Source organism: Chelonia mydas, chromosome 2 (assembly GCF_015237465.2).
Source record: "Chelonia mydas isolate rCheMyd1 chromosome 2, rCheMyd1.pri.v2, whole genome shotgun sequence".
NCBI classification, from domain to species: domain Eukaryota; kingdom Metazoa; phylum Chordata; order Testudines; family Cheloniidae; genus Chelonia; species Chelonia mydas.
Genome location: NC_057850.1, coordinates 222,139,100 through 222,154,117, shown reverse-complemented (window position 1 = coordinate 222,154,117; position 15,018 = coordinate 222,139,100). Strand labels below are relative to the sequence as shown.

Here is a 15,018-nt window from a genome sequence, read left to right as displayed (position 1 = left end):
AGTGAAAGAGGGTATTTTTCCAGATTAAGTATCCAATAGTAGTAGTTCTTCTGAATGATAACATAGATCTTAAAATCCTTAATTCTGTTTGATCAAACCAGTCACATGATCGTGGTTACTTACCAACACTGCACTGTTTGGAACCTACTTCTGTGAGTGTGTCTGTTCCATAACGATAATAATCAAACACATTTTTCTTATTCTGATTGTCTTCTTTAGCTATATTTAAATGTATTCACAACAATAACCAAAGGGCTGGGCTATCATCTTACAGTACAGGCTGAGTGGGGGGTATCATGTACCTGCATGTCCCCAGGAGCAGGACAGCAACTAAGTAATGCAACTAAGTAATGCAACTAAGATCTGTATTATCTGCTGCTGGATCCTCTCTGCTATTGAGTGACTGCAGGGAGATCTAGCACAACCTCTCCTGGAGCTGGGTATCTGGGAAAGGTGGAGGAGGAATGGCAACCTGTAAGCAGCTGCGAATTCCTGTCTCCTCATAAAAGGAGGTTCACTTCCTTTCGTAAACTTAAGATCTGTAGAGTTGGGAGAGAGCGTGGCCTCCAAAATTTTTTGTGACTCCCCAAACCACTGCCACCAGAGAGGATGATTCCAGGAAAACTTTGCAAGGTGGATCTCATAAAGTTTCCCTCCCCTTCCATCCATTCAGTGAATGATCCCTATGTCATTCATGTCAACACTGGAGTGATTTATTAGGGGCTGAGTCCCATAGTCCTTCAACATCCAGTGGAAATGCAGGATTGGTGACTTAAATGGGAGTTTTGAATGTGTGAAAACAGCAAGGCCATGCTGTGATTTACCAACTTTCCCTCCATCCAGTAACCTTCAATCACTAATGAAACCTCCTATGAGTTCCTATGCTAAGATAACTTTAGGTATATTGAAATTGCCCACAGTTGGCTTATATCTGACAACCCTATGCTGAGGATTAATACTTTTGTTTAGATTCGAGACGGCCTCCTTCCACAAGACTCCATCCTCGGTAAATATTGTAGCACCAATTCTCCTCCCCCACTTCAAACCTCTGGCCCATATGCATGGATTCACTTTCATTCTGGTGGCTCAGTCACCGACAGAGGCTTCCACATTGTCTACACTACATCGCCTTGTAAGTACAACTGTGCATTTAACTTATGAATATGGCATTTCCAAAATTACTGTGTCTAGAAATAGTCTGGAAATAGAAACAGGCAGGGTCATGGTGGACTCTATCCCAATTATCTGCTGTTTGACTTGCAGCCAGCATTTAGATATATGATCCATCTGAGGTCTCGAATGATCAATTTATTTTTATTTAACACAGCGGATCCCAATTGTGGAGGAAACTACACAGACAGTGGGGGGGTTATCATGTCCCCTTACTGGCCTAACCCATACATTAACAACAGGCAGTGTATCTACGTTATCCGACAACCACCAAATGAAAAAATCTACCTCAACTTCACTCACATGGAGCTGGAAAGCCACAGCGGCTGTTCTTGGAATTATATTGAGGTGACTTTTATTATTTTGTGGTTTTGAAATGTTAATTATCTGTGTGCATAAAACTATAAAGCAAAATTTCTTCCTAAGATACAAGAGAGTAGATATCTCTTTTTATTAGGGTTCAAAAGCCACAAAGACTAAGAAGCAGGGGATAGGCAATCAGCATGAGCCAAAGGTGAGTGAATATGAGAACCCAGCTAGGATTAGGTTGACTCTCAGTCACTCCACATAATCAGGATGGGTTTGAGCCTTGGGTTAATGTGTACCAAATACAAGATAAGCATAAATAATACCAAGGCCAAGAAGGCACTGTTTAGAAATCAGTGGGCTCATCTCTTGCTTGATATACTTTTGAGCAAACTGAGAACAGGTTCCAGTGAGCTTAGTATAGTGGATCTATTTCTACAGTGTTAGCCATAAAAGTTTGCTTATTAACATTGTTCCCTGTCTTTCTGCTTTAATTGGGAGGCTTTGGTTGGAATGAAGTTGAATTAATTTCTAAAATTAGAGGGAAGTCTGTATAATGAAAACAGACAGCTTTTGTTTGTCTGGCCTGCTACTTCTCTTGTCTAATTGCTGGCAGAACAGCAGCTAAACTCACAGAAGACAGAGAAACCAAACAATTTTTGTTGGGCACAATCAGATTGTGATTTATCAAGGCATTTACCTTGTTGTTTGCTGATCAATCTCAGGCAGTTTAGCTTTATCATACTTTTTCTGTCCTTTTCACCCCATCTCCTTCCACGCCCCCACTCAGATCCATTCAATCCAGAACAGAGGAACAGGGATGGAGTTTTATGACCCTGGAATAACCAGTCTGTTCAAAGCTGTGTGGTTTTGTCAAGTTCTGGTCCCCCATCCCCCCAAAAAATAGTTTTGTGGGCTCTAAAATATTCTCTCATAGGTATTTGTAGTAAAGTTTAAACTAGGGAGCTGGCTTTAGACTTTTAAATTCTTACTTTAAAATCAGTTTTTTGACAACTGTTTTCTCATTTTGAAAAGACCCAGAGGCTCATGTGCTCTGATGATAACAGGAAATCTGTGCAATTGCTATAGACATAGACACAGACACAGCTCATCGTTTCTGCTAGGGGGGATGTTTAGTCTCTGATTAAGGAAGCAGGAGCCTGAATCCCTGGAACTCCAGTATTCTAGAGAGAAACGAGACACAATATGTTTCTCAGTTAAGGAAGAATGTGTTGTAGCACAGCAAAGTCAGAGATAACTTGTTAGCAATGCCAGCTCCATGTGAGATCAAATCAATTGGTTGCGGGGCCCTGTTATCTTTGTTGCTGCTTGACTGAATTCTCATCTGTCTTTATATACAAATCAATGCTTTCAGTGCTATTGGGAAAAAACGGTAATGGAGAAGTATCAATTGACCTGAATTATGGTTCTGAAAATGTTCTCAACTCTCCTTCTAAACATTCTGTCCCAAATTCTGATCTCAGTGTCACCAGTGTAAATTCAGAGTAACTCCACTGGCTTAAACTGAACTCTCAGGAAGGTCACCATGGCTGCCAAGGAGCAGAAAGCCATTCAGGCAGCTGGAGATCACCAAAGCTCAGCAGCACTGGAGCCATCTGCTTTTACCTCGCCGTATATAGATCCAGCATAGGGCTCTATGCCATCCCCCATTCTCCTCCCAGCCCATGGTGTATGTACGTGAAGGGGGGAAATTGAGGGTGGTTGGAGTACTGCTGTGTGCTGGTATCATGACCCGTTCAACACTGCTGTCTCTAAGTCACTACTACAGCCCTTTTACCACTCTATCTGCCTCCCAGGACACTTGCCTATAAATACTGGATGATCTTGGCAGCTTTTCTTAACTATTAGAAGGCTCTGCAGATCTCTTCAAACCCACCAACTGACTATGCCTACAACTTCTGGGTTTGAAAATCCACTACACTTTTATTGAGCCAGATTAAACATAACATAAACCAAACAATTGCTTTCAGTAACCTGTCTACTTCTTACTCCACTAGGGACAGCCTCATCTTATAACAGCCCAACAGCACTTCCCTTCCTGCTCCCTCTTTCCTCAGTAGACAATGGACAACCCTTCAAATTTCCCCAAAATTCCAAATGAGCAGTCTGGATTGAGCTTCCATCCACAAGTCCAATCTCTACACACCAAGCAGCATATATTATTTTTGGTCTTGATCCCACACATATCTCCTCATACAATTTCACTTAACATTTTTCTATAACATCTTTTCATATCAAACAATTTCAAGTAACATAATCCCTTCTCCACACCTCCTCACCCCCAGTGGTTGCAATGGCTTCTTGGCTGTTGCAACTAGGTGCAACTTAGAGCAGCCCCAGTTGCTCCATGCACAGCACTGGTGCTGCTGAGAAAATGGTCTTTTGTTTTCACGAGAATCTTTGTCTTCAAATCTGATGCCAATTCATGAGGCAATCGATAGAGTAAATTTCTCCCTTTATTAGTGAGTTGATTAATGTGTTTCAAGCCTAGTGGCAATGCAGGGTTTAAAAGCAGACACTGATTCCCTGGTGCACCCTAGCGTACCATCACTTTAATTCTAACACCTTGAACTTTTCAAATAAAATAATGAGATGTAACCAGTGTAACCATTATTACTGACACTGGAACTTAGAACTGCACCCCTCATTAGTTATGCGTCTGCCTGGGTGGTCTTATGGCAATCCTTGTGGAGAACTCCCACTGAAGTCAATAGAAACTCTATGTACAGAGCAGGGAATGTATTTGTAATTTTAAATAGGGGAGACATTGCACTTAGAAGAAAATAAAAAAATCCTCTATTTTAGGTAGGAATTTCATGCCATGTAAATATTTAATCACTTAAACAGTCAGGACATTGCTTTTACCTCTCCAAAGATGGCTCTTTGGGCAGCATACAGCATTAGCCTCATGTTGAGGCTTAGGTTCACAGACAAGCGTCCCATCTACCGGATCAACACTATTTTTGTTTGCTTTGGAAGTCTCCTAAGCAAATACTGACTGGCACTCCTTATTTTGGAAGACCTTACATGATCATATGGCTGTGAGAGCGTCCCTTTTGTTTACATTATTGTAACAACACTTAACAGCTCTTTTTTATTACTGGAGCGTAATGACAAAACAAATGACATGCTATTCAGGGGTTTACAATTGATGATGGTTTTATGGATGCATAAAAGTATTGAGTTACAGTTTTATTACTGACTTATTTTGTTTGATTTTATTTTTGCTGATTAGGTTCGAGATGGCGACTCTGAAATGTCTTCTATCATCAACAAATTCTGTGATAGCACATTTCCTTCTCCAGTCACTTCCACTAGCAACAGCCTGTGGATCAAATTTAAGTCAGATTCTTCTGTGCAAAGGGCTAGCTTCAGAGCAATTTATGAAGTTGGTAAGAGAAACTGGTGGCTGGAAAACTGAACTGACCTCTAGATTGGGGACCTTCTAGCATTTGTATATGATTTAATTCTCACCTTAAGTCCCCACATTGTACTGAGGGTTTGCTGCACATTATTTACATATGATATCACATCGCACTATTCTGAGATCTCTACCCCCTGATCTTCACTTGTTCTGCATCTTTGACACAAAAACACTATGCCATATATCAGTGAAGATGGATCTACCCATAATATTCCCAACACAAAACTTTAAAAGCAAGGAAATGAAAAGTTGAGACATCTATCAGTACATGTATTTATTTAGATTTCTAGAAATGCTTAAAAGGATGGCTATTCATATACCCTGGGCACCCTTAAAGTAACTTAAAGTACATGCTGTATAGTCTCAGTTTTTCCCTGCAAAGGTAGACCCTCATCACTAGCGCAAGCACCAAATACAGCAGATAATGAATAATCGTATTTTTGCCCTGTAAATTTGTCCACTTTCAACACTCCTTTTCCCAGACTCACCTCCAACAGATGAGACATCCACCTCTTCCCTCCTGTTGTGTGCCATCCCCTTCCCTCATTCCTTCTGCACAAGTCTGTAAAACCAAATACAGTCAAATTTGGGGAAGGAGACAAATGTGTATTTTCACTTGGAGTTTTCATGGACATGATATCACCGCTGTTCCACATTCAGTTATGCAGGTTTAGGTTTAGTCACATAATAGTGACTTTTTAAACAAACAGCCCCCTCCTAAACCTATCTGAATTATCCATAGCAGATGGAGATGTGTGTTTTCAATGGTTATTCTCTTCCTCCCCGCAAATGACATTTAATCTACATCCCAATGTACATTCCTTGTAAACATTAATTCCAGCTGCTAACTCTTAATTTTTCATTGCAGCCTGTGGGGGCATATTGTCTGGAGAGGGTGCTATTCGTTCCCCATACTATCCCAGGGCTTTCCCTCACCAGAAGACCTGTGAGTGGATCATCTTCCAGCCAGAAGGCAATGCAGTGATTCTTAATTTTATCGATTTTGGCATTCGAAATATCACTACCTGTGACTCAGATTATGTGGAGGTAAAGAATATTAGTACATACTTATTGTGAATTACAAACAAATATCATATGCATGCCTCCGTCATGTACCTATGTCTGTCAAAAAAGAAAAGTGTGGGTGAAGAGGTACATAAACACCTATTTCCTTGCACAAATGAAATCTTTTCCTGACTCACTAGGTGAGCCAACCTTCTTCTTTTGAATGCTCCTTTGATAAGATGACCTTTCTCCATCTATAATTTCTAGAGTAGGAGCTATCATTGATGCATAACTATATCTGGATAGATAAGGCCTGATTCTCCACTCCTTGTATCCCATGTGCTACCTACTGGCGAAGAGCTCCAGGCAGCTGGAATGCAAGCGTTGTGCCATCGGGTTCCTTTAGGCCAGAAGAATTCTCAGCTGCCCCTCCACAGCAGCGCCACTGTGCTGGTTCCACACATTTATATATTAATGTTGGGTAGGATCTGACCTGCTGAATAGTTTAATGAGGTGGATGAGCCACTGTCTTCTCCATGGTAGCTTTTAACCTTTTAGCTCTTCCTACTTGTTTCCAAGACTAGTTTGTACTGTTTGTGTGCGTTGAGTTAATTCATCTACATTTTATAGCTACTTGGCAGTAATCGAAACAAGTTTTCATGGGCTGTTTTGAATACATTGTCTTTCAGGTCAGGGATGGCAGCAGCCCAGAGTCTCCTCTTTTGGCGAAATACTGTGGCACAGATATACCTTCAGCAGTACAGTCCACATGGAATTATCTCCATGTCAGATTCAGAGCTTCCTCTGCTACAAATCTTGGATTCATGGCTGAATACTGGCCATTAGATAGAGGTAAGAGTTGAGATCTTTCACCCTCTGGCTATTGGTCCTCTGTCCTTGTGTGCCACCAGTTGAAATGGATGAGCAAAGGAAAACCACATATTGAAATCAGTGGGACGTCAAGTTGTATGACAACAAAGCAGGAGACCTAATTTGTGAAAGAAACAATGTAGAATCCTTTCAAAAATTCCGAAAGAGATGATGAAAGAAAAAAATCATGTTTTTAATTTTCAGAAACCATTAACTAATTTTATAAGTGTCTTCTTCTGGAAACATTATTTTAGTTAACACATTGTTGTTTTAAAACTTTCTAGCGTGTGGGGAGACTCTCATTGGGCCAGAAGGGACCATTACAAGTCCTGGTCATCCAATCATCTACCCACATGGTGTTAAATGTGCATGGACTATCTCAGTACAGCCTGGGCACCTTATCCGCCTGACATTCTCATCATTTAACTTGGAGTTTGATTACAATTGCACCAGAGACTATCTTGAAGTATATGACAATGGTACTATGACAAGGCTTGGAAGGTGAATATGCCTATCTAATCTATTTAATCTACCTATCTACACAGCTGCTGTCACTGTCTTCTTTTTGCTCCTCAGTGGATCTGTTCCTTTGGTATCAAGGTGTTCAGCATAGGCTCATTTTACTGAAAGCAGCTAAAGATTTGTATTATTCAGCAACTATTATTCCATTTAACATAGTAAAGGCAAGGTTTAGGAGGGGTAGTATTTTTCCTGTCTGTCTTTTATTGGGCCAAGGGATGTGAACTGAATTTGATACTATTGAATGAGGAATTAACTTTTCTGTAAGGCAGTGGTTCCCAAACTGGGGATGCCGCTTGTTCAGGGAAAGCCCCTGGCAAGCCTGGCCAGTTTGTTTACCTGCTGCGTCTGCAGGTTCGGCTGATCGCGGCTCCCACTGGCCGCGGTTCGCTGTGCCCAGCCACTGGGGGCTGCGGGAAGTGGCGGCCAGTACGTCCCTCGGCCCGCGCCACTTCCCGCAGCCCCCATTGGCCGGGCACAGTGAACCGCAGCCAGTGGGAGCCGCAATCGGCCAAACCTGCGAACGCGGCAGGTAAACAAACCGGCCTGGCCCGCCAGGGGCTTTCCCTGAACAAGCGGCGTCACAAGTTTGGGAAACACTGCTTAAGGGATGGCAATCTTATGGGCAGATTTTCACATTTGCCATTGCCTAGCAATAGAATTTCATGTATATTTTTTTAAGGTCATGGCAACTGGTTTAAATCCACTCTTAATATTGTTTCTTCCTTTGGGATGCAGGGAAGGAAATAATTTTTAATACCAAGTAGCAGAAGCAGAATTGGTGAAAATTGGGTACCTGAAGAAACAAAAAGGCTATAACACGGGCTAAATCTTAGACTTTATAGTTTTATATTATTTATTGATCCATTTACAATGCCTCCTCATGTGTGTTTATATCAGTGAATAAATGATTGCACTTCAGATTTTTATTTTCTTACAAAAGGTAACATATTTTTGTACTCCCATAACTCAAGAACAACTAAACTGGTTTGGTTCAAAATTTCAAATACAAATAGAAATTTGGGCTGAGGCCAAAAGATGAAAAATGTTATCCTTCCAGTAGCTGGAAAATCAGGAGCAAGTGAATATGGGGTTATAATGGAGTTTATTTCACCATATTAGTTAGTCTTTTTGGAAGACTAATCTGATGGGGACCAATCTGTCTCCCTCTAAGGTCAACAGAAAATGACCCAGCTACAGGCTTCTGGGGAACATTGAATACTTTTCTATTAATCTAGACACTATATAATATTGATATATATACTCAATACATGGTATCTCTTTTGACTTTTTATAGGTATTGTGGAAGATCAATTCCACCATCACTCACTAGCAGTGGCAACATAATGATGTTGTACTTTGTGACAAATCACAACATTGCCTCTGAGGGGTTCTCAGCTAATTATATCTCAATGAATGCTTCCACAGGTAATACAGCAGTGTGTGCATTATGCAGATTAATCCTGTCAAGCCTTAATTGTAAACACACACTACAAAAACAAGACACATTTCGTTTTTTTAATTACCAGAATCCCTGCTGTCTCCTCCACCCATCTTTATTTACAGCTTGGTTCACTGGCCTTTTTTCTAGCTGGGGAGGATGAGCCAGGCAGAAAGCAATGTCTCTAGGCAACACCAATGGTTTCTGTAATCACTGACATGGCAGGATTGCATAGGGTAGTTAGGAATATTATTTTCTGAAGTGACATAGGAGTGGAAGTCTCATTGACATTCAACTGACTGTGCGGGGTTTTTTTTTTTTGCCCCAAGCAAACACACCAGGAACAGGAGTGCTTGTCAAAGGTATAAGGGCACCAAGTGCCGGAGTGACATCCTGGAGAATGAAGTCCTCTATTTAATCATAGAACAGATGCAGGAGGGCAGTGGAAGTTCAAGCATCCTCTCACTGCCCTGCCAGAGAAGTTTGTTCCAGAGTAGCCACCTTCTGGGGAGCAAAGTCAATCTCCAAGCCCTTCATTCCTTGACTGCTCTGAACCTTTGAGCATTATGAAAAGCCCTGGTTAGTGTGCAGAGTTTCTGTGATGTGTACGTCTGCCTGACCCTTTGGACAGTGCTAAAACCACCATGCCCATTTCAGAGGTCACCTAGAAGTATTCAGAAGGTAACAACTTTGTTATCGTTGACCTGAGCTGTATTTGAACCAGACCAGCAACCTCAAGGTGAAATGCTATATGCGAACACTGCACTCGTTACTAATCCTCTCACTGCTAATCCCTGCCCCATGGAAATGCAGTTCGGTCTTAGAAATTAAATATCCCTGCTGACTGAGTGTGCACTGGTGATACACCACCTAGCCTGTCGATTACTAAGCATAGGATCCTGAAATCAGTCACTCAATATTCTTTAAAAGATCCTCCTCATTTAGGTGGGGATCTTGCTTGCTAACCGACCTTCTAACTGCTAGCACTGAAGCAAGACTCTGGCAAAAAGCTCTGCCTTTGGCTGGGCTGGTTTGGAGCAGCTGGCACAAGAGTAGCAGGAAAATGACTTGCCTGATGTAGTGAGATTCAGTTGCTTAGAGACCTCCAAACAGGCCGGGGCAATTACAGCCAGTGGAGAAGCAGATCCCAGACAATGTGTGAGATACAGACTGTGCTGTGCGACCACGTGTGGTCCCCATATGCAAGGAAGGAAATGGTCTGACTGTGTCTACAGCTGCCGCCCCTGTGTGCAAAGTTTTAGTTTGAGTGAAATATTTTAATCAAAAGCATTAAAAAAGGAAAAGTGCGATAACTCTTCTTGCCAAGTTTTAGTTCTGTGTTTGTTTTCAGTAAGTAGTTTGGTACAAGCAGAGGCCTCATTAAAGACCCAGTTCTAACACCTTTGCTCACTTTCAGTGGAGCGGATTCATGTGCACAGTCCCATTATAATGATTTTATTATTTCTGTTAGAGTTGTGTTTGGAGGCCCCAGTCAGGGTTGGGGCTTCATTGTGCTCAGTTCTATGCAACACAGAGTAGGGCCCTGTCGAGCTCACAGGCAACAGAAAAGACCCAAGAGTGCATGTAGTGAACAGTGGGAAGAGGCAGGGGTGGAGGAATGAGGGGAATAGTAATTAGAACTTGTGTGCACATGGGTCATCTGTGTGCACAGCTAGATGGTTTTCAGTTGGGGTTTGTTGTATGTGTGCTGTATTTTTAATGCGATAAATATCAAAAGTCCGCAGCAGTCATCTCTGTAGCTATATGTGCTGCTGTACTTGACATAGCTGCCCAGTCTCCTTTTGTTTTAGATTTTGAGCAAAATATCCACTCTCCCAGCTACAGCTCAGGCAGTTTGACTGTTACTTCATCTCTTGGGAATGTGTGTGGGGGTCTGGTCGAGATTTTGCTTCCTGCAATTGCTTTTGCTTCACCACCAGTTAGTGTCTACTTCCAAACGATCAGTTTTCTCAGCTGCCTTCATTCATATGTTAGTTATCTGGCATGAAGAGAGGAAAAATCATTAGCAATTAAGATTTAATGGGAAACATCCCAGCTAGGAACCTACTATCAGCCTGAAACTAATGTAGGAACAGATTTATACAGCTTTTCTCTCTCGAAGAAAAACCTTAGAGTTTGAAAACTTTCTGGGTTTTTACTGACACAGAAATCATGAAACCTTTCCTCTTATTTTGAAACAATAAGTTATTATTGTAAACTGTCCCTCCATTTTGTTAGGCTGCTGCTATAGCTGCTGCACTACCAGCATGGCATATGTTTGCAGGGTCCAACCATGCTTTTGTGTAAGTGTCTCTATTGGTGGTTAAAATCGCACTTTCTCCCCCAACCCTGTATCACAGGCTGTTGCATTTAACCGATGGCCTTTTGCAATAACATAACATTTTCTGAACAGAACAGCTACTTGTCATGACTCTCTGTACTCTCATAGTTTTTCTCATCCCTTTCTGACTGCTTCTTCAGCAGCTGCTCCTGCTATTTGTCAGTGCTCAGACAGTTTCTGTTCTTAGCTCTATTCATGTCTTCCTATGTTCTCTCCCTGGACAACCTTACTGGTGAACTTGTGGCTTCCGTAATATCTCCTAATTACCTCAGCCCTTCGGTCCAGTTTCACATCTTCAACTATCTACCTGCCATCTTCACCTCCATGTCCCCCCATCATCGTAAATTCCACAAGATGGAAATTGGATTTCTTCTCTTTCATCCCAAACTCTGCCATATGTGTCACTATTAACATGATCTGAACTGTCTGAACGGACTTTCCATGTCTGATTTAGATTATAAATCCTTGGGGGCAGGGACCATCTCCTTTTACATTTATACACTGCCAAACAAACTGACGATGCTTAATGAGATCAGCATTTTCAGAAGTGTTCATATTCATTTGGTATGTCTTGGTTTGGCGTTCCCAACTCGAGATCCCTAGGCCCCAGTTTTCAGACTGAGGGTCTGCCATCTCTGATTGTGGGTCCACAGCACCTCTGAAAATGAAACTCTAGGTGTCTCAAAGTGGGCACCCCAAAATCGAGAGAGACAATTATTTGTCTTCTTATGAAAATTTGACTACATATAAATCAGAATAATCTAATGCAAGGGTTTTCAAACTGTGGGTTGGGACCTCAAAGTGGGTCGCGGCCCCATTTTAATGGGGTCATCAGGACTGGCTTGAACTTGCTGGCACCCAGGGCTGAAGCCCAAGCCCAAGCCCCACCACCCAAGACCAAAGCCTGAGGATTTCAGCCCTGCGTGTTGGGACTCAGGTTACAGGCCCACTGCCTGGGGCTGAAGTACTTGGGCTTCAGCTTTCCCCCACCCCCTGCCCCCGCCTGGGTCAGTGGGGCTCGGGTGGGCTCAGGCTTCAGTCTCCCCTCCTGGGGTTGTGTAGTAATTTTCATTATAGGAAGGGGGTCGCAGTGCAATGAAGTTTGAGAACCCCTGATCTATGTAAGCTTAAACTGAAGTTGACAGAGGAGAATAGGAATGGACTCTTATGGTTTCAACTACCAGATGATAAATGATAGCCTCCTACAAGTTTCAAAGAAGTTTTTACAAGCAAAAAGGAAGATTTAAAATGTCCTTTTGCAAAAGGCAGGAATTCTTCTTTCCCCAGAGGGCATTCAGGTTTCAGTGAGTGCTGCAGCATGCTGCAAATTCCTATAACGGGCATAGTGGGTCTGCATCAATATTCATCTGATGGTGCTGTAGTAGCAAGGGTTTGGCTTGACCAACAAAAGCAAGCTGATTCAGAGGTAGATGGGCAGTTCTAAGGGAAGTTGCAGCATTCTAGGAAGCCCTTTTCTATTTAATATCTACAATGACTAGAGATGGGTGACCATGGTTGGATGAAATAAGAACTATCTAGAACCTTCACCGAAAATTGAAACCATACCTGAACCACTTTGGAGGTCTGAACATGTATGGCTGCTATTTCTCCCCCCTCTCCCCCATAGTTTATATTACACTTCTGTGTACATGTCTTGGTTTAAGCTGGGGCTTCATGCAGAAATATCACAAAAGAGCTAATGCTCTCTGTTTAATCTGACCTAAACTTGGAAGTATAATTTCCAAAACAATTTGTTTTTTTCAGTTCAACTACTACAGTTTGGATAAGTATGGAAAAGCATCAGATAACTATCAAAATTTTTGGCTGTTTATCTGAACCAAACCAATTCTCTAAACCTCCTCACATTGGTTGTCTGCTAATAATAACCCCTTAGAAAGCTGAAACTAAAATCTGTTTTCCTATAAAGATACTTTTTTGTTCTTTGCACACACAAAATATTACTGTAAATTTGCTCATGAATGCTGATCTGCTGACGTTCATTTTTAATCTTAGAACAAAGAGCTCTGAAGCTGCCTTGGTATAAAAGAAATACACACACACACACTGAATTAGGAGGATTTAGCTAACTGATGCAATTACCGACTCCTAGCAAATTATATCAAATGTTAAGTCTTCTATCTTTAAGATTTATATTCATTTCATACCTATCCAATTATGTGTGGGCAGTATGTACTTATATTTGAGAAAAGAAGAGGATATATACCAGTGCTGTGGATTTTTTGAAGTCTAACACACTTTTTTTCCTGCTAAGAAAATATGGTTCTAATCATGTTTCTTGTGCAACAAGTATCTTCCATATATTTTCAGCTACAGTTTGTGAGCCAACTGCATTGTAACCAATATCAGAACAGGTCAGAGTAGTTCTGGTTTATATTAGATGTTCCAATGGGAAGAATAGAAAAGTAGTGGCCTTAAATTGTTCTACAAAGACTGAGCTATTGAAAAGATGAACAATGTTATCGTATAAAAGGGAACAAATATGAGTGAAAGGGCATTTTCATGTAAATTAAAACTTCCTTTTTGCATCTTTATAGTGTAGGAAAGAGTGTTTTTGTTGGCATGTATTATTTGTGATATATTTATTATTAGTTCTGATAACATAGCCCAAGAATAACAGCAGACAGAACCTTGATACCATCAGTATAGTTCTTGTCAAAAAAACAAACAGAACACTGGAATATGTAGCCTGGGGCATGGAACACTATCTGGAAAGTTCCTGAAATCTCTGAGCTAGTGGGGATAAGCATACCAAATAGTAGGAACATGAGTGCTATTTGGCCAGCCAAATACCACCTGAGTAATAGTCAGCTGTTTAACATGGTAAATAGGTCCAATGGCCTGTGATGGGGTGTTGGATGGGGTGGAATCTGAGTTACTACAGAAAATTCTTTCCTGGGTATCTGGCTGGTGAATCTTGCCCATATGCTCAGGGTTTAGCTGATCACCATATTTGGGGCTGGGAAAGAATTTTCCTCCAGGACAGATTGGAAGAGGCCCTGGAGGTTTTTCGCCTTCCTCTGTAGCATGGGGCACGGGTCACTTGTTGGAGGATTCTCTGCTCCTCGAGGTCTTTAAACCACAATTTGAGGACTTCAATAGCTCAGACATAGGTGAGAGGTTTTTCGCAGGAGTGGGTGGGTAAGATTCTGTGGCCTGCGTTGTGCAGGATGTCGGACTAGATGATCTTAATGGTCCCTTCTGACCTTAATATCTATGAATCTATGTACCTTATTCAGTGGAACTGTCTTGCCCTAGCAACAGAAGCTGGGCTTTCCCTCTATCATATTAAATGAGTCATCTATTTGACTTTCAGAGAAATGGTCTCATAGGAAACAAGCTGATATTGGATAGAAGTTTAGAGTCCAGGGCCCAAATGAAAAGGACCTCTGAATGTGGTGAAGGCTATATAAATATCAGCATAGTTAGACCAACAGATAGACCTGAATATTCAACTCTTTTTCCATCTCTGCTGGCTAAACCACATTTAGACAACATGCAGTGAGCCTGGTCTTGCTCTCAAATGAAATCAACGGCCAAACTCTCAAAGGGTTCAATCCTGAATGGGGACAGAGGGCTTGGCACCTTGTAGGATCCAGCCGTAGTCTTCAGTGGGAGCACGATTGCGTCCCATATATGTATTTAATTATCCTTTGTTTATTCACAAATACCTGTTCTGTTTTTAGTCAAAGAAGGTTACATTTTATTCTTTCCTTTGTGGAACTTTAGCTAGTCATTCTTAGCAAGAGCTTTTATCATGTTTTTGTGCCATTTGCTTTTTGGATGGAAATTTTGTTCACAAATTCCATATTTGACATACTTATTCCACATCCCTCCCATCTGGGGTATGATGGGAGTGACTATGACTATGGTTCGAGATTTCTCAGCTTCTGTAGGACTAAG

The 15,018-nt window shown here is 41.5% G+C and overlaps 1 protein-coding gene across 1 annotated transcript in view; it reads left to right on the top strand.

Annotated features, from left to right (window-relative positions):
- Positions 1–15,018, top strand: part of CUBN (cubilin) — a 212,734-nt gene that overhangs the window by 34,285 nt on the left and 163,431 nt on the right. The window contains exons 16-22 of the mRNA XM_027820946.3: positions 970–1,132; positions 1,328–1,518; positions 4,733–4,889; positions 5,790–5,968; positions 6,616–6,778; positions 7,081–7,297; positions 8,613–8,743. Coding sequence (XP_027676747.3) covers positions 970–1,132; positions 1,328–1,518; positions 4,733–4,889; positions 5,790–5,968; positions 6,616–6,778; positions 7,081–7,297; positions 8,613–8,743 — 1,201 coding nt within the window. The remainder of the gene's footprint in view (positions 1–969; positions 1,133–1,327; positions 1,519–4,732; positions 4,890–5,789; positions 5,969–6,615; positions 6,779–7,080; positions 7,298–8,612; positions 8,744–15,018) is intronic.